At 35.9% G+C, this 27,457-nt stretch overlaps 3 protein-coding genes, 1 long non-coding RNA gene and 1 pseudogene across 6 annotated transcripts; 3 read left to right on the forward strand and 2 right to left on the reverse strand.

The window, feature by feature from the left end:
- Positions 1 to 168: 168 nt before the first annotated feature.
- On the reverse strand, positions 169 to 2,911 carry LOC108861291 (uncharacterized). Its single transcript, XM_018635129.2, has 9 exons — positions 2,665 to 2,911; positions 2,213 to 2,277; positions 1,889 to 1,937; positions 1,385 to 1,479; positions 1,211 to 1,296; positions 1,049 to 1,108; positions 857 to 938; positions 616 to 729; positions 169 to 523 (listed from the first exon to the last, which is right to left on the reverse strand). Exons 1-9 carry the CDS (start codon positions 2,849 to 2,851, stop codon positions 353 to 355), a joined length of 909 nt encoding a protein of 302 aa, XP_018490631.2. The 5' UTR covers positions 2,852 to 2,911; the 3' UTR covers positions 169 to 352.
- Positions 2,912 to 3,262: 351 nt separating this feature from the next.
- Positions 3,263 to 7,639, forward strand: LOC108861288 (uncharacterized). Of its 2 annotated transcripts, none has more exons than XM_018635125.2 (20): positions 3,263 to 3,474; positions 3,661 to 3,742; positions 3,837 to 4,037; positions 4,136 to 4,344; positions 4,429 to 4,501; positions 4,589 to 4,645; positions 4,734 to 4,813; positions 4,901 to 4,963; positions 5,080 to 5,167; positions 5,289 to 5,391; positions 5,507 to 5,610; positions 5,698 to 5,771; positions 5,876 to 5,940; positions 6,036 to 6,211; positions 6,404 to 6,471; positions 6,563 to 6,623; positions 6,759 to 6,796; positions 6,886 to 6,954; positions 7,034 to 7,295; positions 7,382 to 7,639. In XM_018635125.2, the coding sequence occupies exons 1-20, from the start codon at positions 3,269 to 3,271 to the stop codon at positions 7,406 to 7,408; spliced, it is 2,106 nt and encodes a 701-aa protein (XP_018490627.2). In that variant the 5' UTR covers positions 3,263 to 3,268; the 3' UTR covers positions 7,409 to 7,639. The 2 variants fall into 2 exon arrangements, with proteins under 2 accessions (XP_018490627.2, XP_056866566.1); XM_057010586.1 differs by having other exon boundaries at positions 3,277 to 3,474; positions 3,669 to 3,742.
- On the reverse strand, positions 7,571 to 11,522 carry LOC108861289 (serine/threonine-protein kinase Nek2). The gene is made up of 15 exons (XM_018635126.2): positions 11,318 to 11,522; positions 10,764 to 10,902; positions 10,613 to 10,679; positions 10,283 to 10,348; positions 10,146 to 10,192; positions 10,009 to 10,054; positions 9,835 to 9,915; positions 9,713 to 9,755; positions 9,582 to 9,631; positions 9,414 to 9,495; positions 9,273 to 9,322; positions 9,112 to 9,185; positions 8,985 to 9,036; positions 8,520 to 8,897; positions 7,571 to 8,430 (listed from the first exon to the last, which is right to left on the reverse strand). Exons 2-15 carry the CDS (start codon positions 10,847 to 10,849, stop codon positions 7,756 to 7,758), a joined length of 1,797 nt encoding a protein of 598 aa, XP_018490628.2. The 5' UTR covers positions 10,850 to 10,902; positions 11,318 to 11,522; the 3' UTR covers positions 7,571 to 7,755.
- Positions 11,523 to 11,939: 417 nt separating this feature from the next.
- On the forward strand, positions 11,940 to 13,242 carry LOC130512799 (uncharacterized). 2 transcript variants are annotated; one of them, XR_008946406.1, is made up of 4 exons: positions 11,940 to 12,457; positions 12,738 to 12,854; positions 13,016 to 13,110; positions 13,186 to 13,242. It is a non-coding gene; the product is annotated as an uncharacterized LOC130512799 (long non-coding RNA). The 2 variants fall into 2 exon arrangements; XR_008946405.1 differs by having other exon boundaries at positions 11,940 to 12,371.
- Positions 13,243 to 17,427: 4,185 nt separating this feature from the next.
- Positions 17,428 to 19,075, forward strand: LOC108825805 (PITH domain-containing protein At3g04780-like; annotated as a pseudogene).
- Positions 19,076 to 27,457: the final 8,382 nt, after the last annotated feature.

A 27,457-nucleotide genomic window follows, 5' to 3' on the forward strand; every position in this document is an offset into this window, starting at 1 on the left:
TAATAAATTAATTGAAATTTCATATATTGATATTTTATATTCAATTTCTTTGAAATCATACTATTGATGAATTAGTGAATAAATACTAGTTATTATTTCTAGGCACATGATTACTAAAATTTCACATTCTTTGCCAATTTTTTTTTAGTTTTTTTCGTTAGAACTGAATAAAATTTAATTAACTTGATTAAACACCTCTAGTAAACAGTGTATATAAGAGTCAGTGTATAATAAATCAAGAGTGAAATAAAATAAGCGAAAACAACGAGATCAAATTCTGAAAACAAAAAAAAGCTTTAACCAAGAAAAATACGAGCCAGCGTTTTTTCTCTGGTGGCCTCTGATGAAATTACTAGAGCTTCAAGCTTCTTAATGCAGAAGAGAGTAGGTTGAGTTTGGCAGGAGCTTTTTGCTTGTACTCTTTCTCCAGAGCAGTTGCAGCTAGAGACTGAAGCTCTGGTGCGGCCATGTCCTTGTCCTCCTTGTTCCTGCCTTTTGAGAGCTGTGCTATTGCTGATCCACACTGATGTCACATAGATGAATTACTTCAAATTTGATGTCACTTGGATACCGAAGTGGATTTAAAACAAGTGTGAGGTTGAAACGAGATGTTACCAAGCATAATCCAAACAGGGCTCTCGTGCTTTTACCACCTGTAAGGTCTATGGTTGATGCATAGTACTTTCTTGCTGCAATGAGGTTTTCATGTCCACCAATCGTATAGAGTACCTGATTTTGGAAAATTTACATTAATAACACAATACCAGGTGATATAGTTCGAGCAAATAGAACTTATTATGTTTAAGATGCAGACTCCCTGGTGATGAGCAGCAGGAGTTATATTACATAGACTTACCTCGGCATATGCTAAGTGGTACAGTGGAAGAGTAGGCTGAGATAATATGAGCTCCTCGTAGCAGAAAGCTGCTTGTTTGTACCTGTTACAGTTTATACATTAGATCGGACTGAAAAGAGATAGGATCCCAAAAAAATGAAGATATATTGTTAAATGTTTGCTTAGTGGATTGTATGTCACAAAGAGGCGTACATTTGCAAGGAAACATAAATTTCTGCAAGTTCTCTCCAGGCATCATGATCAGCCATGAATCTACATAAAAGACAGAAAAGCGAATGGAGGTGATCAGAAGTGGTAGGTTTCAACTGATATACTTGTATTAATCCAGTTTGGGGTTGGTTAGTAAGTACTCACACTTCAAGATATTTGTTAAGATGTTCAATGGCTAAGGATGGTTTTCCCTGAGCCTTGGCCATAGCCACCTTTCTTTTGTGTATTACCTAGACATCGAGTTTTACTCACAACAGTTAAACATTTGGACGCAGCAGCTTGTGGGTATTTTCATGAAGCAAAGATGTGGAAACTTACTTGATCGAGTGGATTATCCTCCAAAAGGATCGAATAGGCTTTTTCAGCCTCTTCCCACATCCCCTTTGCTTCTAGAAGCAACGCTTCCAGCTTCCCTGAAATATATTTTCAAGATGCAGCTCAGATTGGGATCAAGGTAAAAGTAAACTATATGCCTGCAGAACCCAACTTTCATAGAAAACATCAGCGCACAGTACACACCCAGAAGACTCCAAAATTTCAAAATAGACAAAACAAAATCTGTGAGTAAGGACAGGTAAATAAGCAAAGCTTAAACATGTAGAGCATATGAATTCAGCTTTGGCTTAGCTTGTATAATTCAAATTTGATAAATTATTTTCACTTTTGAGAAGGAAATGCGAGAAAAAGGTTATGGATTCCTAGATGGTTAATGGTTTACCCTAGTAGCTAGCCTAGATAGGATGCTAGCTAGCAAAGTATGAAGTCCAGCAAGAGTGAAAAAAAAATTATTCAATTTCTCAAAGGCTGATGATATGTACTTACCCACACGTTTGCTCTCCGGAAACTTCTTCTGCAGAACCTTGATGCAATTCTGCAAAAATAAAGTTGTGAGATATCCAAATACTAAGTATGGAGTTGAGAAGAATGATTTGGAAGGAAGGAGGTGAATCCCAAACTCGAATTATATTTATCAATCTTTACTTTAAGAATGCATCCATGTTTTTACAAGATATATGCGTTAAAAAAATGCAAGAAATAAATCTAGAAGCGAGGTTTAAAAAGCCTCATGCAAGCAAACAGAAAACCGTTTACTTTAAAATAGGAACATTCTCAAGGTAGGAGAGGAAAGCATAAAGGGAAAGTCACCTGTGCAACAGCAAGAGATTGACAGTCCATAGCTGCAATTGCTACCTGCTCATATAGCGTCCATTCTGCACACACACAAATAAAGAAGACACTTAGCTCTTTAGGTTTAATAAACACACCCATCATCTCTTTCATTGCATAAATTCCACATTAAAGTCAACCTCTAATCATCTAAGACAACAAAAACAAACCGAAGCAGATTGTAAAAGATATGAAATGTATTCCATATAGAGAACAAAAACAAAGAACAAAGTATTACAGATTGGCATAGATATTACAACATGTACAAAACAAAACAAATTCCATCAAGACAGGTTTTTCTGAAACAAAAGTGACTCCTTTTATGTTGTCAGCTACTAAATGTGAACAAAATCAATTGTAAGAAAACCAGATTATTACATCAAGACAGATTTTGAGAAGCACATAGCCCAAGGAAATGAGAATCAACATACCATCAGGACCAAGAGCGGATCGCTTTCCCGGATCGTTCAAGATCGAGAGACCGTGCTTGAGCACAAGCTCTGATCGGCGAACCTTGAGCTTACGAACGACGCACAGATACTCCCAAACACCTCCTCCTCCGTTCTCGACTTGATTCTCGAGTTGGCTTAGCTCCGTCTCCTCCGTCTTCGTCACCATCTCTCTCTCTAGGGGAAGTTCGCCGATTCGCTTGTGTGGATCTGTTGTTTGTTAGTGGGAAGGTCGATCAGTAAAGTCGCCTTTCTACTAAAGAAGACAATTAATTTGATCCGGTTCGGTTTACTTTCGTACCGATCTGGTTGAAGTCAATGATGATGGAATATTTGATTTGTACCGATATGGTTTAGAATATTCTATCGGTTTGGAGATATTAAAAGCTCAATTACCCAAAAGACGGTGCGTTTAGACACAAATCATTGGTAAAAATCTTGTTTAGAGCGTAGTCGGTTCGGTATAATCAAGAAACCGGCTCAAGTCAATGAGTATTTGATTTATCGGTACTGGTTTATCGGTTCGTAGAGATTAAAAAGCTTAATAACCCGAAACGCTGCGTTTTGTATTTTCCCTTTCCCGGAGATGAAGGCAATGCAACTAAACAAAACTGTTTCGTCCTGTTTGTTGTCTCTGCTAAAACTAAAACCCTACTTGAGCTTTCACCGGACTTCGACAATGGCGGCTGCAGCTAAAACCTCTGAGGGTACGAAGACCGTTGATGAATCCGACGTGGGCATCTCCTGTTTCATCTCCCAGCTCCCTGGCTTCCGCGGGATTCTCAAACAAAGGTTATAAGATCAGAACACTATTTAATGACGTTAAAGTATGATTATTTATGTAGTTAGTTCTTAAATTTGCTTGGTGCCTAACAACTGGATTCAAAGATGCAACCTTTGTGAAAATTTGAAATTGTTTGGTTGACATTGTGATTTGGTTGTGTTGTGAACTAATTGATCTGTTGTTGTGTTTGGTAGATACGCAGACTTTATTGTTAATGAAGTGGATATGGATGGAAGTGTTGTTCGTTTGACATCCTTGGACGTCTCTCCTGAGATGGTTTGTCTCCACTTCGATTCCACATTCACCTCATTCCATGCTTTTGTTTGTGTGTGCCGATGCGGTGTTGTTTGTTGTTGTTCATCTGTTTCAGGATGTGAAGGAGGAAGACAAATTGAAATGTTCAGATAATGTACCCCAAAGCTATGCTTCTGCTATTGAGTCCTTCAGATCTCTTTGCAGTGCCTCTGATGCAGAGCGTATGGAAACTTTGGTTAATCAAGTCACTTCAGGAACTGAAGATGAGATCTCACCGGTTGTTCTTGATCCAAGTTCTGACAAGTCCAAGAGAACGGTATGGGATTTTGATTGATTTGCATAAATTACATATCCACTTATCGAACATTATCTTTAGACATGTTAAGAGGGTTTTCTTATACTACTACTATTCAGGCTATCCACAACTTTGTTAAAGAAAAATTCAAGTTTCTAGTGACCGACACTGTAGATGGTCCAGATCCTACTTCGAAATGCATCCGTGTGCGAGTGAATTCAGGAAACAGTGGAGGTAAAAGATCGAGAAAGCGCAAGGAAAGAGGTGATAAGCCGTTTGATAGCAGAGGTTCAGAGCATTGGCCAGCGGATGTTGGCAAGTTTCTCAAGTAATAATTACAGAATCAATATGACAATTACAGTTTAAAACTGCATCATATACACCACTTGATTTATGAGTGGCCACTTTATAGGTTCCATCTTTACAAGGAGAACAAAGATACACAAGAGGCCTTGGGTTTGATTGGAAAGATGCTTGGCGTTCAGGTGTTTCCCATCTTCTTTCTTCCTTTCTCTAGCCATTGTACTTTCATTGATAAGCTGTGTTTCTGAATTGGTTCTTCAATTTTTCAGCCAAAGTCGTTCGGATTCTCTGGAACAAAAGACAAGCGATCAGTTTCAACTCAACGTGTAAGTAATCTGTACCTGTTTTCTTGTGTAAGATGAGTATGTCATTGTTACAACAATACATAATTATGAGATTGTTTTGGGCTTCTAGGTAACTGTGTTCAAACAGCAAGCTAGCAAATTGGCTGCGCTTAACAAGAGATTGTTTGGGATCAAAGTTGGTGACTTCTGGTAAGCCAACATATTCTTGAATATTTGTATTTTGTTTTGTTTTTGTGGTCTTAATGGGTAATAATGATGATAGCTTGTGCTTTCCAGCCTTGTCAAAGAGGGCCTTCTCCTTGGGCAGCTAATGGGGAACAGATTTACCATCACATTAAGGTGAGAATGTAACCAAACACTGTAAAATATAAACTTTTTATGATGTAAATTCCAAAATCTCTTCTTCAAGAAAGCAATTATTGACCATATATGTATAAATTTCCATATTTTTTCAGAGGAGTGGTTGCAGATTCTGAAGAAAATATCAAAAAGTCTGCAGAATCATTAGGGAAAGATGGCTTCATCAACTACTTTGGCTTGCAGGTATTATTTACTCCTTTTAGTAGCTAATACGACTTGCACATTAGCATTGTAGTGTTGAGTATGGCTTCTCAGAAAGAAAACTCAGTTGAATCATATTAAATATTGCACTTGTATACGACAGCGTTTCGGAAGTGGTTCAGTACCAACTCACCATGTTGGAGCCGCACTGCTGAAAGGAGAGTGGAAAGAAGCGGTGGACATGATTCTTGATCCAAGAGAAAGTGATATCCTTTTAGCATGACTTAGTCTCAGCTACAGTTGCTAATACAGTATCTGTTTAAACCATATTAGTGGCTCTGAGCAATGCATGATTTTTCTTGACTTTGAGATTTTCTCCACAAAGGAATGTAGTAAATGAAGCCCGGGAATACTATAAAGAAACTGGCGACATTGACGGGACTCTAAGGCAATTACCGCGGTACCTCGTTGCTGAAAGAGCCATTGTAAGTATTCAGCTGCTCATGCATTGGTTTCTGCCATTAGTGGGTGTCCATAATGATCAGTTTTGATCTTGGGCGTTTTTAAAACAGCTGCAGTGTCTGAAGAAATGTCCTGGGAACTACCTGCAGGCTCTGAAAGGCATACCCAGAACTTTGAGAATGATGTAAGAATTTCTCTATTTAATAACACCTTCTGGAACAGTCGCCCTTGCCAAGCAAAGGGCACAGATTTTCTTAGCTTACTGTATAGGTGATCCTTGTTATGCAGGTATGTACATAGTTATCAGAGCTACTTATGGAACAATGCAGCAAGTTTGCGCGTGCAAAAATACGGTACAGTTTTCTTTCTTAATTAACTCTTGGCCGTCATGTATGCTTGTCAAAGGAGGTTTTAACTTTCACCCACTTGTTTTTTTGCGGTGTGGCAGGCACCAACCAAGTTGTGTTGGGGGATTTGGTAAGTACAAAGGTAGATGATGCGAAGAAAACCGTGGACAGTTTGACCTCTGAACACAAGGAAAACAGCGAAGAGGCATTAGATTGTGACCAATTAGATGATACTGCTGTTGTTGATCTTCCAGGAGAAAGGAGTGATCTTGTTAAGGTTATTTTTCTTTTCTGGGAACTTCTTACTTGTGTCGCCTATAGTTGAAAAATTCGTCGCATGTCATCTTTGTGTGAAAATACCTTCAGCGTATGATGAACAAATGGAACTTTGGGTTTGAAATTTTATTGGTGAGGTTTATGCATTGCCTTATATCAATGGTATTTAGCATTATTCTTTTATGTTCTTCAGGTTATAGGTATAGAAGACATAGAAGCTGGAACTTACTCTACCAGTGACATTGTCCTCCCTCTTCCTGGGTAAGTTGCTTGCAGGACTTTCCAATAGAAGTATAGATTGAACCGTTTGTATTTCTTAGAAACCAAATAACTTTTATTTTTGCTTCAACAGTTCCAGAGTTATTTACCCGTCCAATGACATTGCTGAAATTTTTCATGATTTAGCAAAGAAGGTTTGTTGAATCTTAACTCAAGCACTCTCTCTGTTTGTCCTAAACTACTTAAACTCACTTGGTCACAGTGTATACTTTCTGTGATGTTTTTCATATCTGCTGATGGAATGTAAAATTTCTGCTTACATTACTCAGGACGGTATCAGCCTAACAGAGAGCATTCATGGTGTAAAGTAAATTCCCACATCCTCTTTATGCTTGCGTCACTCTGCATCACCACGAGCATCTACTTCATTCTTACTAATAACAAGCATTATTTCAGGGAATTCTCAATAACTAGCATGACGGGTGGTTATAGACGTGTTTTCCAGAAGCCAATTGACTTTGAATGGTACTTGAAACCTCCTCCAGTAATGCGATCAAATATATTATATGGAAGCAGAGACTAATTTTATGTGTAATTGCTGCAGGGAGTTACTGACTTACACTGACAGCAATAAACCATTGGCAGAGACGGACCTGGACAGGATAACCATGGAAAAGCCGGTGGATAAAGTTGAATCAGCTGAAGAAACTGAATCGATAAAATCCGATAGCAACCAACCAGAATCATGTGAAACCGATTTGAAAGATGCTGAGCAGACACAGTTGGCTCTCAAAATGGCACTTACACTTCCATCTTCTTGCTATGCAACAATGGCAATCAGAGAGCTGTTAAAGACGTCAACTTCTGTAAGTACCCAAACCGCTTTTCATGGGTGTTATATTACATTTGCATCTTAAAAAGTTAAAGTCGAAACATCTTACTCTTATTGCAGGTTGCATATCATAAGACACTAAACTAGTGATTAACACACTGCTAAGAAGCCATCTACTCGACATCTTTGCTGATTGTGTTACTTTGTCTTAGTTGCCTCGAGTCTATTCAGAACTCTGTTGTCTTCTTTTGTCATTTATCAAGGATATGATTTGGCAAATTTTGTCTGAAGTAAGCATCAATTTTGCGATGACAGTTGTAACTTCTTAAAAAATTCAATGTATCAGTTACAGAGACGTTAGCTACTCATTGCAGAACACAAGCCTAAGTAACTTTGAAACAATTTTTCTGGACATCTTCTGATCAATTAACTGTCAAACGTGGAAGTTTTTTTTTTTCATGTCACAACAGGTTAGAATTAAAATGAACAGTTTCTCAATCTTCCAGCTTAGTAGTTTCCTTGAAGCTCTTGGACAACCAAATGGCTGTCTCTCTGGGTGAGACTTTCCCTGGACCAAATGGTCTCAGTAAGACGTTAAGCTCATCGTACCTCTCATCTTGAAGCAATCTCGCACTGAACTCGAGCAATCCCTCCAGTGCCTCAGCTCGTTGCTGATAAGAACTAGGATCAAATCTTTGTCTTCTTATACCAGACGAAGCCCTGCTTGACGCTCCTGCAGTTGCATTATGATCGGATGACTCGCTCTTGTTTTCAGGGTATGCTTCTTCATACTGATACACCGCCTTCATAAACGCCCCTTCTACGTTTTGCCCTGGTTCAAGCGCGAATTTGTCTTTTGTGACTGAGCAGTCTAGTGGTGGCTCTGGAGGTGGGCTGTATGAACCTCTAGACGATGCTTTCTTCTTCTTCTTCCCACGCACAACCGGAACAAACGGTTCTTCCTCGTATGACGCCAGTGGAAACTCAATCTTGTCGATTCTTGGTGCGTTCATTGATACGTCAGGAGATTTTATCTGGTGAAGAATACTGGTTTTCGAGTTGTACAGAGAGTCTTTGATTTCTTTTACAGGCTTTCTTGAGCTTGGCATGGATGCTCTACGAATCAAAGCTGCTGATTTTCGGTTTGTATGCTGTGATGAAACAGGAAGCTGCAACAGTATGGAAACAAACGTTTCTTTACTCTGACAAAACAATCTGTAAAACCAGTAACGAAGAGCACTAAGAATAGATCACTTACTTGACCACGGTCACTCTTAGGCTGTCTTGATCGCACAGGTGAGGCCGAAGCTCTCACTGGAACATACTTAGTACTTTTAGAAGCTTCTGTGGTTCTACGAACAACCGTTCCATCATCACTTTCATCTGTAGACAGATATGCAGGCACAGGTTTTTTAATCGAAGAAACAGAATCTTCCTGGTTACCCCTAAACCTGCTTGGACCAAAGCTCTTGCTTTTGACTGCATGACGCCTTCTCTGCTCAGGGAAGCTGCATCTCCTGGCGGATTCAGATTCTGGCCATTCCGCAGGCAACACATTGTTAACTGGATCGTTCACTTTCAGATGAATCTTCTGGATATATGGCTGAAGTAACGGTTGTCTGAGAAGCTCAGCAGCCTACACAAAAGAAGTAGAGATGATGTTTACTGATCATTCACTTTCATGTTATGACCATAAACAAAAGGACATAATAATATGACGTACACTTGGTCTGAGTTCTGGATTCTTTCGAAGCATGCTTTTAACCAGACACCGGCTGAAGAAAGCAATTGCATAAATCAGTAAACTTAATAGAACTCACACTGAGACAAACAAGATCCTGCAGACTTACAAGGCAGCAGAATACTGCGCCGGAAGTGGAGGAACGATTGATCTGTTAATCCTGTTTATTAGTCCTTGCATGTCCTGCAACAATTTTCAGACGCCGGCAACAGTCAGAAACTTCTGATGAACATAAGCCGAAGGAACGTAAATGTAGATTTTAGAGCTTACAAAAGCTTTGAATGCAGGCTTCATAGCTGTCATCTCATACATACAACATCCTGAAGAAAAGAAGACAAAGATTCAGACGAATATTCTTTCGTTACGTAGAGCTAAAAGGTTAACAATCTTAGCCAGGGATGAGAAACTTGCCTAGCGACCAAATATCAGACTTGGACCCGTAGGGTATATCAGCTAGTAGCTCAGGGCACATGTAGCTTGGCGTTCCAACCACCTGGTTTTAAAGAAGTCTAACTATCAAACCTGAGTCTGGAAGACTGGAACAAACCAATATGTAAAATTAAAGGAAACTATACTTACTGAAGATGCGAGGTCATCTGATGTTAAGACCTTAGCAAGTCCAAAATCGCCTGCCAATATCATCCAACCGATTTATTATACACTATGGTTGGTTGGTTGATATAATGTGCAAATTTTGTTAAGTATCTCACCTAGACGTATGTCTTGATCCTTTGTCAAGAATATGTTTGAACACTGGATACACAAAATCAGTTAGTCCTTGGACGTATATCTAAAAGTTGTGTTGGTCCTGGGAGATCACATCAAAACCAACCTTGACATCGCGATGGAGAATGTGATTGGCATGCAAGTATTCAAGAGCCAACAAGAGCTGAACAAGCCATTTGCAGAGTTTCTGATAAAACAAAACCAAAAAAATAAAAAAAAATTGAGATTCAGAAATTTTCTATCAATTGCCAGAATCAATGGAACTTTTCTTGGCACAAACCTCTTCAGAGAAGTGTACACCATTCGTCTTCTTTATAGCTTCGGCCCTGCAAGGCAGAAGCAGAAAAAAAGTCAGTAACTCTGTGTCAAAGTGCCTGTAGTCAGTAGCCGGAAGCTGCTGAGAAGGAATAAGCTTACATGTCTCCTCCTTTGCAATAGCCTATGATAATGCACACATAGCAACCCTAAAAGCACACCATCCATAGACCCATAGAGCTGGTTTAGATCTTCAAATTTTATATTTAAGAAACGAAAACGTATGTGTAGATGATTACCTTTTCAACCCAAGAATCTTTATATTCCACAATGAATGGATTGTTTATCTTTCTAATCAACTCCATCTACAAGGAGATAACAAGAGGTTGTTAGTCTACAAACAAAAGTCAACATCTATTGCTCAAGAATGATGTATGATCCGATCCTTAAAAGACATTAAACAACAAAGCAAGATCCATAGATCCTTCCAAGAGTTCAAACTCCATGATTCATGTCTAAGAAGTGACAAAAGGAAGTGTTCTAAATATTTTACAATTTGCATACAAACTAGACTCCAGAAAGAGTAAACCTATGTGAATATACATAACACTGAAGAGATTTAAAAGAACCTCTTGATGAGCAGATCTTCTTGTCCTACCAGTCTGCCTAGCAAGCCGGATTTTCTTCAGAACATACCTTTAGAGAGCAGAGATAATTCAAATTTTCAGAAAACATCATTATACTCTCACACAATCATGTGTGTTTAGGTGAAGAACTTACAGTTTCTTCTCATGCTTATGTCTAACAAGATGAGCTGACCCAAAGGACCCTTTCCCAATTTGCTCAAGTACCTCGTAGTGCTCCATTGACAAAACTCTGAAACTCGCCTCCTTTTGTCTTTAATTTTCGTCTATAGAATCTGCCACAAGATAAAAAGATAAAAGACACATTGTACCATCTGTTTATCCTTCAATCATGTTTCTTGTTAAGCAACACAAAAACCGTACCTTTCTAAACATTACAACTAAAAAACTGAAACTTTCTTTCTTCGATTCTTCTGAACTTAAAAAGCAAACCCGAAACAGAATCTTCAATCATAAAAATCGAATCTTTCGCATTATAACATGCAGTAATCAAGAAACTTTCAAACGTTTTATCGTCTCCGGTGATGTGAAAGAACGAAAACTTTTCAGAGATTATTAGAATTACAGATTTCAATCCTCGCATTTACAGTTTTTCTGAGCCAGACTATAACACACAACGGAGAACACAGCATTTTTGCTAAAAAAGAAATAAAAACGGTTACTTTGGTTCAAGAGAGAGAAAGAACAAACCGGAGAAACGGCGTCGTTGTGAGATTCAATTCGGCAGATTTAAAAGAAGTTGCTGCATTTCACGGAGGGAAGCAGCTAAACGGCAGCGTTTCTTGAAGAGGAGAAACAGTAGTGGAGAAGAGGCATTATATGAAAACGGTGGATAAAAACTGGTTCGCCATGAAACCTGCTCTCTCTCTCTCTCTCTCTCTCTCTCTCTCTCTCTCTCTCTCTCTCTCTCTCTCTCTCTCTCTCTCTCTCTCTCTCTCTCTCTCTCTCTCTCTGAGGAAAACGACAGATTTTGCCTGATGGGAAGTGAATAAGACTTTGTAATCCATTTCCTTGTTATATAAAATTTCAGACAGCAATATACTTTAATATTAATTTAATGTTTTTCAATATCTATTACTATAAAATATGGTTCTTTCTCTCCTGTTGACACGTCAGACGCCATGTCACAAATAGGGTATCTGTGATACCGACATGTGTCCATGAGTTGCTAACGCCGCGTTTCATTAAACGTTACCTTTGTGGGCTTTGTTTTGTGAGTTGAGCGTTGGGCTGTGGAGTTCGGTGTTTTGTCGGCCCGATTGAGTGATGTTGTCGCCAACCCTAATACGACGGAGAAGAAACCAAGGTCCTCTTCCCCGGGCGGTGATCTGATGCCGTTTCCCCTTCTTCATACCAGTCGAAACGGTCTGAGTAAAGGCTTAGTGATTAATCTCATTGATTCACTACCCCACTGCGTCGTCTTCAATGTTTCTTCGATCTGAAAGGCGGTGAATTCTTATTATAAATATGTGTAAGTGCTTCTCTCCTTAATCTCATCTTATCTTAGTATCTCTTTTATTTCATACTAATAGATCTGTGTTATGGCTAATTCCAGGGTTTTTTTCTCCGAGTGGGAGGGTCCATAGCAAGCGGCGGAGCAAGCGGGAGGAGGGCTTATGGACCAGGCGACGGGCATATCAAGATGGATAGCCATGGAACAAGTTACGGAGAGTGTGAAGAGAGAGATAACAAAGTCGATTGCTGCAGTTTAAGCTCTCACATGGGAGGTGATAGGCTCTCGGATGTGAGTTTATAAGAGCTGGAATTTTTTTTTTTTGTACGATAAATGGAATGAAGGATTGGTTTAAGTTGATTTCTTCGTGCAAATAGGTTTGTTCTTTTGTCTCCTTCACACCAATTTTCCCCTTTCGCATCTCTTCGTCTCCATCTCAGCAAATTCCAAGTTGTTCTTCTTCTTTTTTTTTTAATTGCATCAATCAAACAGTTTGAACGTCACACTCTTTCCAGTTTTCTTCTTTATTCATTTTATAAACATCAAGTGAACCTTCCTCCCCCTTATAATTCTGATTTACAGAGCCTTCTGGTTTGATTGTTTTTGTTGGCTTATTATTTCTGAACCAATCGTCTCTCACATCTGAGAAATCGACAGGGATAGCGCTGGAGTAAGAAACCGAGAGAACGAGATGGAGAGCAACAGAGTAAGTGACAGAGATATTGAGATGAAGAGCAACGGAGAAGTCGAGATAGATATAGAGACACGAAACAAGTGAGTAAGATGGAGCATTTTTATATATCTTCTGGTCGGATCTGCTTAAATAAGTTTCCTATGATCAAAACAAGGAAACAATACACATAAGTTTGATATTGTTTATGCTATTTTTTTTATTTCAGACGAAGTGGTCTTGATTGGTGTTATTTGATCTCCAGATATTGGCATCGTTCACGATTCTTATGTGAATGGAGAAGTACGAGGACTACTTGAAGCTCAAATCAAGAGTAGAGATCTTACAACATTCACAACGGTACATAGCGTTATTCATTACACATGTGAATGCTTACTCCATGTCTCTGTATACTTATAACTCTTCTGACTTTAGGCATTTGCTAGGTGAAGAGATAGCCGGGATGGCAGTGGATGAGCTTGAGCAGCTACAACATCAAGTAGATACATCACTTAGACAGATAAGATCCACAAAGGTATACAGAATCTCAAGAAACCATAAGCTTATATTTGATTCTTTTAGTCTAAAGAGAATTTAGAACAATACCAAATCTTGGAATTGTTGTCTAAGTGCCAATTTAGAACAGTACCAATGCTTGATCAACATTCTGAACTCAAAACAAAAGTACATAAACTTTCACAGTGTTCAATTATCTCAATACAACACTCTCATATTGATTAATTTACAGGAAAAAATGTTATTGGAAACCACCATAGATCTTGAAAGAAAGGTTGTGCCATCAAAATCTTATAGCCCAAGAAATTGTATCATTTTAGATCTTTCACAATATTGTTGTCTTTTTCTCTTTATCTATCTCAGTTGGAGGAAAGTGATGCAGCCCATAATCACAAAAATCAGTCGTACTTAAAAAGATATGCATATGCAGTTGAAAAACAATACTTATACCGTTGACAAAAAAAATATACAGACGCAACATTAGAGGCTATATTAAACTGCGCCACAAAAACACGTACGAAATCGGAGACTCAGAAACAATGAAAATAAAAAACAGCATTTCGTATGGAGCCAACCAAAACATCCTATCTTTTGTCGGATATGGAATAAGATAGTAAGATTCACAAAATTCTTAAAATAGCAGGATTGGCCTTACCATTACAACCAACAATAAAACTTAATACTCTCTATAGAGCCAACCAAAATAGAGTTCAACTAAGCAAATAAAAAAATCAACAAACAAATATAGTTTGTTGAGAAAACAAATATAATCATTTTAAATAAGTGATATAATCAGAGGATGGAGTAAAAGAACCTGTAATTAACAATATTGATCATTGACCTTCCAAATCTAGAAATAAGCATAACAAAATAAAAATCCGAAAATGAGATACAAAAACCCAAAAATGCAAAAATTGTCTCGCTAATAGGTTGAATATAATAAAACAAAACTCTAAAAAATCATAAGTGAGATAAAAAAATTAAAAATGAGTCAAGCTTCGAGAAAAAAACATTAGGAAAAACAAGATTTTCGAAAGCGGTGAAAACACACCAACAGTTTATTCTCATATTCAAAACAAAGCCTTATCTTAAAGTCATCTCAAATAACTTAATTATAATAAAAAATGTCAATAAAAAACGATGGCGAAAAAATGCATTTCTACTAAATAAAAAATCATTTGTGGAAGATAAGGATGATGCTAATAAAATAGTAAAATATTTCTGAACATATATGTATTAATAAATAATATAATTAATAGATGTTAATCTAATAGTTAATTATATATCATGGAACATAAACAAATGTGATCCATTATAAGTATTTTCCAAATAAATTTCACATCAAAATTATTTTAAACATTAAGTAAATAGTACAATGATATAGTGTAGTATTTTGTGTTTTTAATAAATATTTTAGTTCAAACTTTTTATCTGATCGGAATGTTATTCATTTTGTCTAACAATTATTTTTATTGTTTTTGTAGTGACCTTATAATGAGAGAATAAATTATACGTATTTTATAAAAAAAATAAAAGTCAAATCATCTATCATGTAATTTACTTAACTGCAACAATTTGGAGGATCAATTTACTGAAATTATATATAAAGTGATTTTATATAATAATTTCTTATAAAATATATAATTGCATTTTAGAATTTAAAAAATTATGTCAAAAATGAATCTACTCGCCGCGCGAAGCGCGGTCCGGCCCTAGTACTATATATCTGATTCACCTTTTTGTCCATTTGATGTGACTTTTTTATTGTTTTGAAAATTTAAACAGAAAAAAGCATAAAATGACAAATTCGTCTTGAGATAAGATATATTATTTTTTTGTAGTTCGTGCATTAACTATTTATTAATATATATGTACATGATCAATAATTGATTAGGTCGCGTTACAAAAATTTGAGGGTCTAACTGGTAACCAAGGAATGAAGAAGAATAATGCATTCTTTAATGTTCCTAACAAATTTTACCATTCATTAGGAATATGTAGTTGACAAAAAAGTGAATATTTTGAGTGTAGTTTTTATTTTATTTTAGACAATATAACTTTTTATTTTGGAAAATAGCTTGTGAGTATCACAAAAGTATTTTACTGTCTTAAAATTTCTGTTATATTCAATAATAAATATTAAGTATTAAATATATGATACTACGTGTGACCAATCTGTTAAATTTTCTTTCATTTAGTTGCTGCCCCATTATATTCGTTCAATGTCTATGTTGTAAAATAAAATTAATATGCTGAAAAAGAAGACAATACTAATAGATTTTCTTTTAATTTTCCATTTATCATATTAGTAAAGTTTTGCAGAAATTATTACCAGTAAACGACATAGATACGATATCTAAGCTATTATTTAATACTAATACATTTTAACGCCAAATTTCTCTACAATTTCATATTTTAAACAAAATAGAATAATATAAAGTAAAACTAAAGATAAGTTGATGATATATTTTTTGAATGGAAAAAATCGCACTGTCATTATTGGTGTTTAGAAGGAAGAGTATCTTCATCGTCTAGTTTTCTTGTTTTTTTGGCCAAGTCTAGTTTTCTTGTTAATGACCTAAAGTCTTCTCTAAACTGATAAAATATTGTTTATAACTGATAAAATATCACTAATTATATACAAACTATTTGGTTTTTATTGTTGTCTTTTTATTGTTGTCTCTTGAACAGCTTTTTGAATGATTGTAGACTACTGTATAGAGGCAAAGAGAAAAAGATTGATTTTATAGTTGATGTTTTGCTCCACTCATCCACGTCAAACACAGTAAGCAGTGCAATTAAAATATAAATGCTTAGGGGTCGTTATGAATTTTCTAAAATCTAAACTGTCATTCTCATGGACAGATTATGTTTCGGCACTGTCAAGCTCACGGTTAAGTCTAGCTTAAATAATTATAATGAGACAATTAAAGAACACTTATCCATCTAATCCACTCGTGTTTCTTGTCGTTTCTTTGAAATCAGGTGTATATAGTCACAGGCATGAAAAAAAAAAACGGGCACGAGTCATGTAAATGTGTACATATAGTATTTTACTAGTGGTGCTGCCCAATATGTTTAACTAAACATGTATAAATACCGATGTATGTGTATTATACAGTGTATAAACATGACATCACTGGTGAAAACTGATAAGTAATACATGGTCAATACATTAACATAGTGGCAGCCAACAAAAGGCAACAACAACACCTAAAGATTTCTTCCCCTCAAACTTATCTGTTGATAGAAAATGATTTATAAAATCTAGTGCGAATAAAATATGACATATTCATCAACAATATAAAAAATCCATATGCAAAAATCTCTAGTTGTTTATAGTATTCATTAAAAAAAGAAGTTAAAAGTTTTTGTTCTGACTTACTTCACACCCACTCATAGCTTTTCCTTCTGCATGAAACTATTTATTAGACCTTTAGTAGTTTGGGGCAAAGGCACAACCGCGTGAGCATATTAAATTTTAATAACCACGTCAACGTGAAATCTATTTTTCTTTTTAAAAGGTCACCAAATTACAGCTATGTAACTTAACTCTCATTATTTTATTGTGTGATTTACTGTAGAATTGCTCAGTCAAAATTGCAGGATGTACAGTGTTCAATCCAGACAAATTGTCTCTTCTTGTCCTTTCTCACCGTGGTTGTATAATAGAATAATGGATTCAAAAATACAAAATGAAAATTCAAGAGAGTAAATAAAAATTGTATTCTAGTACAAATATCTAAAATTGCACTAAATCTTTTAACATTGAATCGGTATAGCTAGTTTTAGCTTTTGGAATAACGTATATTTATATCCTAAATAATATATCTTGTAACGTGCAAATCCTTCAAACTATCACTAAATTTTAGTTTTTTTTTGTCAACTTTTTTAGTTAAAAAATTTAAGTTAAAAATTTTAAATCATAAAACCAGTAATATATGATTTTGATAAAAAAGAAAAGAGTTTTAACAAAAAATTTCTTTTTATTAAAAAAAAAACATTGAGAATCCAATAAAACCCATTAAGTACTGAGAACCAGGCAGGCCTAATATATTATATATACTGGGCTTCAATTTTTATTTATTTCATAAGTCTGAATTTTTTTTTTTTTTTTTTTCAACATAGGCCTAAGGCCTTTCATTCATTTAATTTAAAAGGATGGGTTCATGGCCCAAAGGGCTTGCTTTGCCAACATATCAGCAGTAGCGTTTTCTAAGCGAGGAATGAAAAAGAAAGATATCGACTTGAATGAGGCAGTTAGAGAGTAGATATCCATTAAAGCTCCAAATCTTAAAATTCATATTGGAAAATCTTAAAATTCATATTGGGGTTAGCGAAGTGTAATCTGATACAGGTTTATAAACACGGCGTCGTCTGTCTTCCCGTCTTCTAGCACAAGTCTAAGTACTTTCCTCCACTCTCCCCACCTTTGCAAGAAAAACGCAAAACTCGCTATGTCTGCTGAATCAGCCAGCGCTCCCTAACGGACAGGTGAACTAATTATTAATTTTGTAGATTTTATATTTATGTGTGGTTAAGGAATTTTAATTTTATGTGTATGAATGATACACATAAAATTAGCCAGCGCTCCCTAAGGGACAGGTGAACTAATTATTAATTTTGTAGATTTTATATTTATGTGTGGTTAAGGAATTTTAATTTTATGTGTATGAATGATATTTAAGGTTCTATCTATTGAGAATTTTGAAACTTTGGTTCTTTTGATTTGATATGATTTTTATTTGATCTTATGGATTCTCTCTTGAATTTGATTGTTGTGTTTGATTATTTTTTTCAGGTTGATTTGCTAGATTTTATTAACTGCTCTGGTGTTGAATATCTCAACCAAAGCTCAAGTCACTCCTTGTCCAATGCTCTCAAGAAGGTTAGAAACTGGATTGATATTAAATATGTTTGGAAATACTGGCACATCTCAATGGAACCTGAATGTTTGAATTGTTTGATTATGTTCATGAACATAGGGTTATAGAGAAAGCTAGAAAGCGATGCTGATGAACAACGTCTAATCTAAATTCCTTTTAACCAAGTTGTTAAAACTACATTCTTTTGCTATAGAAGGCCCTGAAGAGGAAGAGTAACGTTTTAAAAGATTTTATTTATTGAAAGTATTACATGTGTTTGTGATTTTAGTATTAAGATTAGTGTTTTTGCTTACTTATTTATATAAACTATCAGGTCCTAAAACCGTGAAGTTTTCTCAAACAAAGAACACATGTGCGGTAATGTGATTCTCTTCTTATTTCTATCTAATTATCATGATTATTGTGTTAGTAGCTCTCAAACCTCTTTAAGGCAGCAATGTCAATGATTTTCCACCAAGTGACACCGCTGAACTAACTGAAGAAAACCTTATGGTGAGAACTCTAACTTTTATTCATTTAATGACATGTTCTGGGCATCTGTCTTGAGACGTCTTTGTTGCAATCCATTTACAGGGAAAACCGGTGGTCCTTAAATATGTTAAACTTCAGAACGTTCGCAGGGTAAAGGCTTTTTTACCATGTTTTATTATACTTGCTCGAGATACCTTTATCTACTTGATTCTTTAGCTTGACGATCTTCATTGAAGACAGCAGCAACCAACCAATCTGGTTCTGAGCTCACAAAGGTTCAGAAGATTTTATTACTAGATAAACAAAAAGAGTGATGATGATGATCACTTTGATTTCTTTCTTCTGTTGTTGGTTTCTTTCCTTTTTTCACTTTTTGAACTTTTTTTTTTTTTTTGGCTCAACAACAACTTTCTATTACTCCAAACTCAGTTTCATACAATTGGTTTATCAGCCTCAATACATGAAATCAACCACATAGTAGGCACCATAGAATATAACTTAGGGACAAAGGACGTAAACGTTGAATTCTCTATTGTCATTTGAACTTTTTGAACTTTTAAATTTGAACTTTCTATTGTCATTTAGTGGTAGCAAATCGAGGCAAAAAAACCTCTAAATTTTTTACTGGGAAACACAAATGCTACATTACATCGCGTTTCCAAGTCCCAATAGAAAGAAAAAGAATAAAGATCCACATTAAGACAACAAAAACTGACACAAAAACAAAACAAACTTAGTTTTGTGTCAAATCTATAGCTCTCAGACATAGGATGCAAACTATCTGCAACCAACTTGAGTTTCCCTTGAGTTAAATCTCCTGCAGCAAAAAAACCTCTAAATTTTTTTACTGGGAAACACAAAGGCTATTGTCACAAAAACCAACAAAAACTGACACAAAAACAAAACTTAGTTTTGTGTCAAATCTATAGCTCTCAGACATAGATGCAAAGTTGCAAACTATCTGCAACCAACTTGAGTTTCCCTTGAGTTAAATCTCCTGCAGCAGAACCGTTTACTTCCACCACTGTACGGCTCACTCTCTGTTTACACTTCTCCCAATCTCCTGCAGCAGAACCGTTTACTCCCACCACTGTACGGCTCACTCCCTGTTTACACTTCTCCCAATCTTCAACACGTTGCCAACAAAGCTCTACCTCCAGTGGCTTCCTTCCATTCCAAGAAAAGCCACCCTACAAAAAAAAAACATTAGAAAAGCCTTTGAAAATTAGAAACAAAAAAAAAATGAAAAATCTTTTGAAAGTAAATCATTTAACATAGAAAAAGTGTTTAAAAAAATGAATTAGAAACAAAAAAAAATGAAAAAGCTTTTGACAATTAGAAAGCTGAATGAACAAATTGTGAAAAACAAAAAGAACATTGATATCTCTAACGATCAAAAAGACTGGAGTCATGTTCGATTAATTTCACAATATCTAATTCAACTTTTCTAATTAATCATACAAAAACATTGGAAAAACAAAAGTTTTTATCAAAAAAAAGTTTAGAAACAAAAACATGAAAAAAACATTTGAAAATTAATTAGAAAGCTAAATGTAGGAAATATTTTGAAAGAAATTATTTATATTTAAAGTATAAAACCGATTTTATAATGAAGGGAAAAAATTGTATGTAAATAAAATTCTAAGAAAAGAAAGGAATAATAAAAAATTGAAGAACGTATAGTAGAAGAAATCAGAAAAAGGGCCAAAAGAAAAAAAAAATAGAGAGAGAAGAGATCATATCTTAACGAAAGAGGAGGCTTTGGTGATTGCTGTCATCGTAGTTGGTGGCCACTCGTTGATGATGATGATGATGACAGTTCACAAACTCTGCCCACCCGAATGAAATAAACCGATGAAGAAGAAAGCTTTGAACAGGAGTCTGCAAAACCGAGAGACGCGGAACATAGCAGTCTTAAACCGAGGAGTGTTTGTCGATCGCCAGGACGTGTGGAGGTTTGTTGCGGGGAAGAAAAGGACGGTGTTGAAAGAAGAAGGCATCGTGTTCTCGCTGAGGTAAGGGCTTTAAGAATGGAAGATGAAGCTTCTGTATCAAGTAATCAAAGAATAATAGAAGAAGAAAATGGATATAGTGATTTTGGTGTGTTGTCGAGACATTGTTTGAGAAGAAGAATATGAATTTTGTTGGTGTCTGTGTGTTGTATTTATAGAGTAGAAATATAGCCGTTACCCTTACTCCAAAAAAAAAACAAATATAGCCGTTACCCCTTTTTCATACACAACGGTAACAAATATAGCCGTTAAACAGAGTCTTCTAATTAATAAAAATTATAAAATTTTATTTCAAATATTTTTTAGTTATCTGTCATAGTTCGTCTTTATCTCCAAGAAAAACAAGTATAGCCGTTACATTTTTTCATACACAACGGTAACAGATATAGCCGTTAAACAGATTCTTCTAATTAATAAAAAATCGAAAATTTTATATCAAATAACTTTTATTTATCTGCTGTTATAGTTCGTGTTTATCTCCAATACGGTTAAGCATTTCGAATTGTCCGGTTAAGCTATTATTATTATTTTTTTGTCACCGGTCAACTTATTCGATTTGTGAGTTTTGTTTACTCAGAAATCAAACAAGTATTAAAAGGGGAATAACAAGCCCAGGGAAGGCCTCCACGTCAGATGATTAAATCGACCAATGGGATTGTTTTTTTTTTCCATGTCAGACTTGCTTTCATTTCCGATTGGGCTTTTGTGTTTTGTAGGTCTGTTTCGAAATTTTTTAGGCCCAGTAAGCCCAATTATCAAACAATCGCCTCCACCCTGTCACAACCGCGATCTTTTCATTTTCCCTTTGTGCAATCCCTAATCTCCTGAAACCTTTGCTCTTCTTTTCTCTGTCGATCATCAAACCTTTCCTATTCCTTCTTTCCGTTCCGTTTCGCGATCTGAACGACGACCATTCAAGACAGCCTTCACTTCTTTTCTCTCATTAATGGACTCTCTTATGTTTTGTCCCTCTGTTTTTTCATATAAAACACAAAATCAAGGTTTTATTTCGATCCAACTTCGTTCTAAATTCTCTCTACCACACTGCAATGAGTTCCAACGGAAAGTCCATGGTATCTGGTACCTCCAAGTCGGAGAAACCAAAAGGCGCTGCCGCTAACTCCTTTCCGGACACGACCAAGCCCATCGCTGCAACCTCTTTCTCTTCAGACCTCTCCATCGGCTCTCCCCTCTCGAAGAAAGACAAAGTCGATTCGTCGGACTCCTCTTCCAGACTGACGAAATCCAGCTCCAACACCGGTGTCTCTTCCGGTGTCTCGATCGGCCGTCCTAATCCGAAGACATCTACTGGTAATAACCCATGTCGTTTCTTTTTCCAAATTTTGATCTGTTATTTGTAATATCTATGGTAATTTGTATGTTATATCTAGCGGATGTTTTGTTTAGTTTTGTCTATGATTTTTAAAAACAAAAATTCTTTGTTCAGATATGGATGTTTTGCTTTAGTTTTCTCTATGAGTTTTTTATTTTAATTCATTCAATCTAAAACCGGTATTCTTTGTTAAGATATGAAACGTTTCTTCATGTTTTTTAGTTTTTGTCTCTGTGTTTTTTTTTGTGTTTTAGTCACTTGATTAGTCAAGTGATATGGAACGTTTCTTCATGTTTTTTAGTCAAACTCCGAACCTGTCCATCATGTAGATTCTTCTTCTACTACAACTGTATCTTAGTCAAGTGATTCTACTTCGCTGGGGATTCGTGAGCCAGTTTATGAGGTTCTTATGAATTGTTTCTTTATCCCATTGCATGTCTCAGAGATATTGTTTCTTTATCACAGAACAGAGACTTCTTTACTTTTAGTGTCTGAATCGCTTTGTGTTTTTTAATTACTCGAACTAAACAAAGGTTATAAAATTTTGCTATTCCTAGATTTAGCTTCTAAAAAACACCATCATGTATCTCTTTGATAGGATTAGTCGGCAGTGGTTTAGGGTACTTGAATCTTTTTTGACTATGTTAAGATACAGTCCGTTTGATCACCAAAAAGAAAAATATTTAGTTTTTGGTTTGAGTTTCAAGACGTCTTTAACTCTCTTTATTTAAAGACACGTATACTCCTACCTGATTTTGTTGATGGCAACGCCTATGTTTGTCTACAGGCATGAGAGGCAAAGGCGCTGTCTCATCTGTCAACAAAGGGAAAGCCATCGTCACCGCCAACGGTGGAGAAGTGATCACTTTCAGACATGCGAAATTCGGTCCGCATGAACGCGAAGTGAGGTTCCGGTTGATCCACTATTGGGAAGCTCGAAATATCAAGACAAAGGTGCTGATCGGTGTCGAAATGCTGCTCATTGATGAAGAGGTATGACCGTTGCTCGCTATTATCTTTCTGTTCATTTTTGTTGGTTCATTTCGGTTTAAACATCTTCAAAAAGTTTGTCTACTTTTAAGAGATTTCCTGTCTAGCTTATCTTATTCAGTCTTTTCAATGCTGTCCACAGGAAACTGTCATCCAGGGCTTCATCCCAGCTGGGAAGGTAGATACTTATCTGCCACACATGAAGGCTGGTGGCCTTTATAGGCTCCACAACTTCTTCGGGTCCTACAACAAGGAACTCTATCGAGTGGCCGATCCAGACTTCACAATCACCTTCACAACGACTTCTGTCCTCACTGACCTGGATGACAGTTCGGTTTGTATCCCTGAGGACCATTTCCGATTCCACGGATATGCAGAGTTCGAGGCTGCCTGCGACCTGAAAGGGGATCTTTATGGTAAGTTCCCTCACTTCAATTTCTTTATATTAGTTGTTCTTTCATATCGAGCAAATCTATTTTCTTCTTTCCCATATATATGCAGAGTCTGTGTAGTGTGTAACCTTAGATGATGTGCTTCGTTCAATCTAATATATTCATAACCATTTGGCTACGTTTGGCTAGGATTATGTCCTGTTCCAGTATTAAATGTAGATTTCATTGCTGGGTTTATACAGTATCAAGTATTGAGTTTTGTTGTCTTGTTCAGATTGTATTGGGCATATCAAACTTGTGAATGGCCAGGTTCTCGGCGACAGTCTCCTGATAGATGTCACCGAGATAGCTTCTACCGCCGAGTTCAGCTTCATGTTCAAACACATGAGTAAGCTACACCATAAATTTTTTTACATACATATTTTGTCACTCTTACCACACCAATATTTGATGTTCCAGTGGTCCGGTGATGAAGCTGTACCTGTGGGACGAGGCTGCCCTACGCTTTGGTGAGAAATTCAAAGCATCTGGAGGAGCTGCAAGAGTGGTTTTAGTGACCACTTTAAACCCGAAACGATTTGGTTTTGGAGGTTCGTAATATAACCTTTTTATATTGTTTGAGAAGTAACTTAGTCTGGTCAATAATAGATTAGCTTTGCGTGATAGAACTACAATGGATTGGATTAGGCGCTTATTAGGTGTGATATATTTGAATCGTCTGTGAGAAATATTGAGATGTACACAACTCTATATCTCATTTTACATTAAAGTTTTGCCTCTGTCTAATACAATTGTGTCTGTTATAGGTGGTGCCCTAGGTCTCTCTACTATGACGTCATCCCGTGTATTCCTTGACAACGATATTCAGGAAACCCGTGATTATCTCTCTTGGTAAGCCTGTCTGTATTAAAATATAGTTAGACCAAGATTGTAACTGATATTTGGGCATTGACTTCAGGTTGAACTCAAACTTAGCTGTTGCTAACCGAGTAGATGCAGCCGTTGTTACCAAGCCTGAGTCAGTGACCATAGGCGAGCTATTCTCTTATATGAAGCATGCCGATGCAAAGGTAGTTCACAACCAATGGATAACACAGTCGTTTTTATAGTCTTAGTTTCTCAAATACATTTTAAAATGTTTTGCAGGTTGCTTGGTTTGAGTGCATAGCAACCATTGGTGATATTGTGCATGGTTCAGCATGGTATTACATAGGGTGTGGTGGATGCCACACTAAGGCCATCAAAGGTGCTACCACACTAATGTGTAAAAAATGTGGGAAAAGTGATATTGTTGGTGTTGCACAGTAAGTTAATCAGTTTATTAATACTCATACTTCCAATATATTCATTGCTAATTTGCTTTTGAAACAGGTACCTAGCGAAGATATCTGTGTATGACAATGCCGACCAGGCTGTCTTTGTGCTCCTTGGCGCTGCTGGGCAAGAGTTGACTGGAAAGAAAGCTTCTGAGTTGGTTGAGAGTTATTTCGAGGTAATTAAAAACCTGACTGCCTTGCTTATTTAAGTTTGTGTTCCCTAATATATTTTAAAATGTATAGTGACAAATGTTTAAATGTATGTCAGGCCAATGAGAATGTAGGTTCTAATGACTTGGTTCCGGTTCCTCAAGCTCTAATTGGTACCATAGGACAGTCTCGCAAGTTCATTGTGAAGATATCAGAGCACAACTTGACTGGCAAGACACAAACCTTGACTGTGACAAAGGTGCTTCCTATAGAAGATCCAGAGGATGAAAGTGATTTAGCAGAAGCTGTGGCTCTACCAGATGCCAATGAATCGTTGCAGAAGGGAGTTTCTGAGAGTGGTCCATCCGCAGGGTATGGAGAGCCTGGCGGTGAGGGGGTGAAAAGGTCTGGTGATGAAGTTGATGTGGAAGAGCACAAGAGGGCCAAATGTGGCTAAGATATGTGGTTCTGTGGTTACCAAAACTCTATGTTCTGTTTTTTTTTTCATTTTCAGACATCATCTTTGCAACATTTAACTGCTTTCTTTTAATCTCTGGTTGTTAAACTTTCTGTTTAATGGTTTTTATCCAAGATCGAATTTTTATAATCTTAGTGTCGTTGTTTCTCATGCTTTTCTTGCTTCACTATTTACTTGCAGTGATATATTAAATAGAAACTGTTATAACTATTCTTGAATGAAAGAACTTCTTTCTTATTAAGTCTGTTACGAGTGTTATGTCAACTACGATGCTCTCTATAATTTATTTCTTCTTAGAGTTCATATGTTGTTTTTTCTCTTCATCTTAAAATAAAAAAAAAGATTTTGACATGTAGATGAAAGAATTAGTTGAGGTAGCACTCCTCTGTCAAAAATATTTTGATTAAAAATAAAACACCAAATGCGGCATTTTGTTTCTCCTATTCAAGTATTTCGGATTAATCAATTCAAAATTTCCAGGACTGTTTTCAAGATGAAACCGTACACATGAGAAAGATAAAGCTGTGTGCATCAACCAATATAAAGAAAAAAAAATTAAAGAGTTATAACAACAATTTCATTAACTGTGGATAGTAAAAACAACCGTGTAACTTACAAACGTTACGAAAAAACTGAAAAAACTGAAAATCCATTAACCTTACCTCCGCCATTAGCATTATATAAGAATGAGTAGTCCTTTTTACGTATATAGAATTCTTGATTTAGTTCATCATCATGAACGGCCAACCACATATTTATTACTCCTTCTCCTCCGAGACAGAGTCTGCGATCGGAGATCCGGATAGAAAGCTTAACATCAAGATTAATAGAAAAAATACCAATCAAACAGAGATAGACTTTTCCATAAAGTTCTCGACAACCGCTACTGGTCATATAACTTATGAGACAGTTGATCTTATGGAACACATGTTCAGCTTTCATGATATCTTCTTTCTAGTGTCCGAAAATATCATTGGATATACCAGTCAGAGGTTCGCTGCTATGATCCCATTATTAGCCGATTATGCAGGTATACGAACTTCAAATTATTGTATTTTTGGTTGGTTTAGAATAAGGTAGGGGCTTATAGATATATAATTGTGTTTATGGAAGAAATTTAGTAGTCAATATTTTATATTAGTCTATTACTATGATTCTTATTTATGTTGTTATCTAAGAGGTTTTAGTTTTTATTTCTATATGAATTATTGTTATCGGCTTATCATGTTTGATTCTTATATCTAGGCACACATGTCCGTGCTGTTCTATCCATACAAGATTTTAACCCTAACGCGACCAACAGGATAGACCTCGAGGAAGCTTTGATGGACCTAGGATCATCAATGAGAGAACCCATTCCGGAGGATGCTGGGGAAGTGTGCTCCATATGTCATGACAGCTTCAGTGGGACGGGGGTTGTAAACTCACTGAGGTGCAACCACGTATATCATCATCATTGCATCGTCAAGTAGTTTCACCATAACCTAAGTTGTCTCACATGCCGTGACACAGATTTCTAAGCTGAAGTTTTTTCTCCTCAACATAATTGAATATTATGTTATCATCCCTCCTTAGATAAAAAATGTTACTTTCTACCATTGCCAGTTACGTTTGATTAATCAAATTTAATATTTAATACATTTATGACCTATAAAAGCTCTGGCGCGATTCTATATTAAATACAACCAGATCAATTACCGAATACGGTAGTTATTATCTTAAAATTATTTAACATGTAAAAAAAACTATTTAACAGAAAAGTTAGTTATTACCATAAAATCAGTCAAGATTTTATACATATATGAAGTTTCAAGAAATAAAGTATGAAACAACTTTATACATATATTTTTACCCCCAAAAAAAACTTTATGCTATACTACACTTGATTCGTGTTTTCAAAATATATATTTTTCTGGAATTAAAAAAAATTAATATGAATTTATATATAAGATACTGTAAAGATATGGATACATTTATCAGAACCAAAAACAAAACCAAAATTGAACTAAATTCATAAATAAACAAACATATCATATATCTCTATAGTACAAAAACAAATCTACCCTTAAAAAATATTGCAATAAAAAACCGTTAAATAACAAAAAGTAACAAATACATAAAAGCAAAAAAAAATAAAAACACAAACCGCGCGTAGCGCGGTTC

The sequence above is a fragment of the Raphanus sativus genome, chromosome 5, assembly GCF_000801105.2.
Source record: "Raphanus sativus cultivar WK10039 chromosome 5, ASM80110v3, whole genome shotgun sequence".
Classification (NCBI taxonomy): domain Eukaryota; kingdom Viridiplantae; phylum Streptophyta; class Magnoliopsida; order Brassicales; family Brassicaceae; genus Raphanus; species Raphanus sativus.

Coding starts and splice junctions, on each gene's coding strand:
- LOC108861289 (XM_018635126.2), bottom strand. CDS start 10,849: ATGGAGCACTACGAGGTACTTGAGCAAATTGGGAAAGGGTCCTTTGGG. Junction 10,193..10,282: donor AAGATTCTTGGGTTGAAAAG/GTAATCATCTAC, acceptor GTGTGCTTTTAG/GGTTGCTATGTGTGCATTAT. Junction 9,916..10,008: donor GTGTACACTTCTCTGAAGAG/GTTTGTGCCAAG, acceptor TTGTTTTATCAG/AAACTCTGCAAATGGCTTGT.
- LOC108861291 (XM_018635129.2), bottom strand. CDS start 2,851: ATGGTGACGAAGACGGAGGAGACGGAGCTAAGCCAACTCGAGAATCAA. Junction 1,938..2,212: donor AATCTCTTGCTGTTGCACAG/GTGACTTTCCCT, acceptor TTATTTTTGCAG/AATTGCATCAAGGTTCTGCA. Junction 1,297..1,384: donor AGGATAATCCACTCGATCAA/GTAAGTTTCCAC, acceptor CTCGATGTCTAG/GTAATACACAAAAGAAAGGT.
- LOC108861288 (XM_018635125.2), top strand. CDS start 3,269: ATGAAGGCAATGCAACTAAACAAAACTGTTTCGTCCTGTTTGTTGTCT. Junction 4,345..4,428: donor GATGTTGGCAAGTTTCTCAA/GTAATAATTACA, acceptor GCCACTTTATAG/GTTCCATCTTTACAAGGAGA. Junction 4,964..5,079: donor AGATTTACCATCACATTAAG/GTGAGAATGTAA, acceptor ATATTTTTTCAG/AGGAGTGGTTGCAGATTCTG.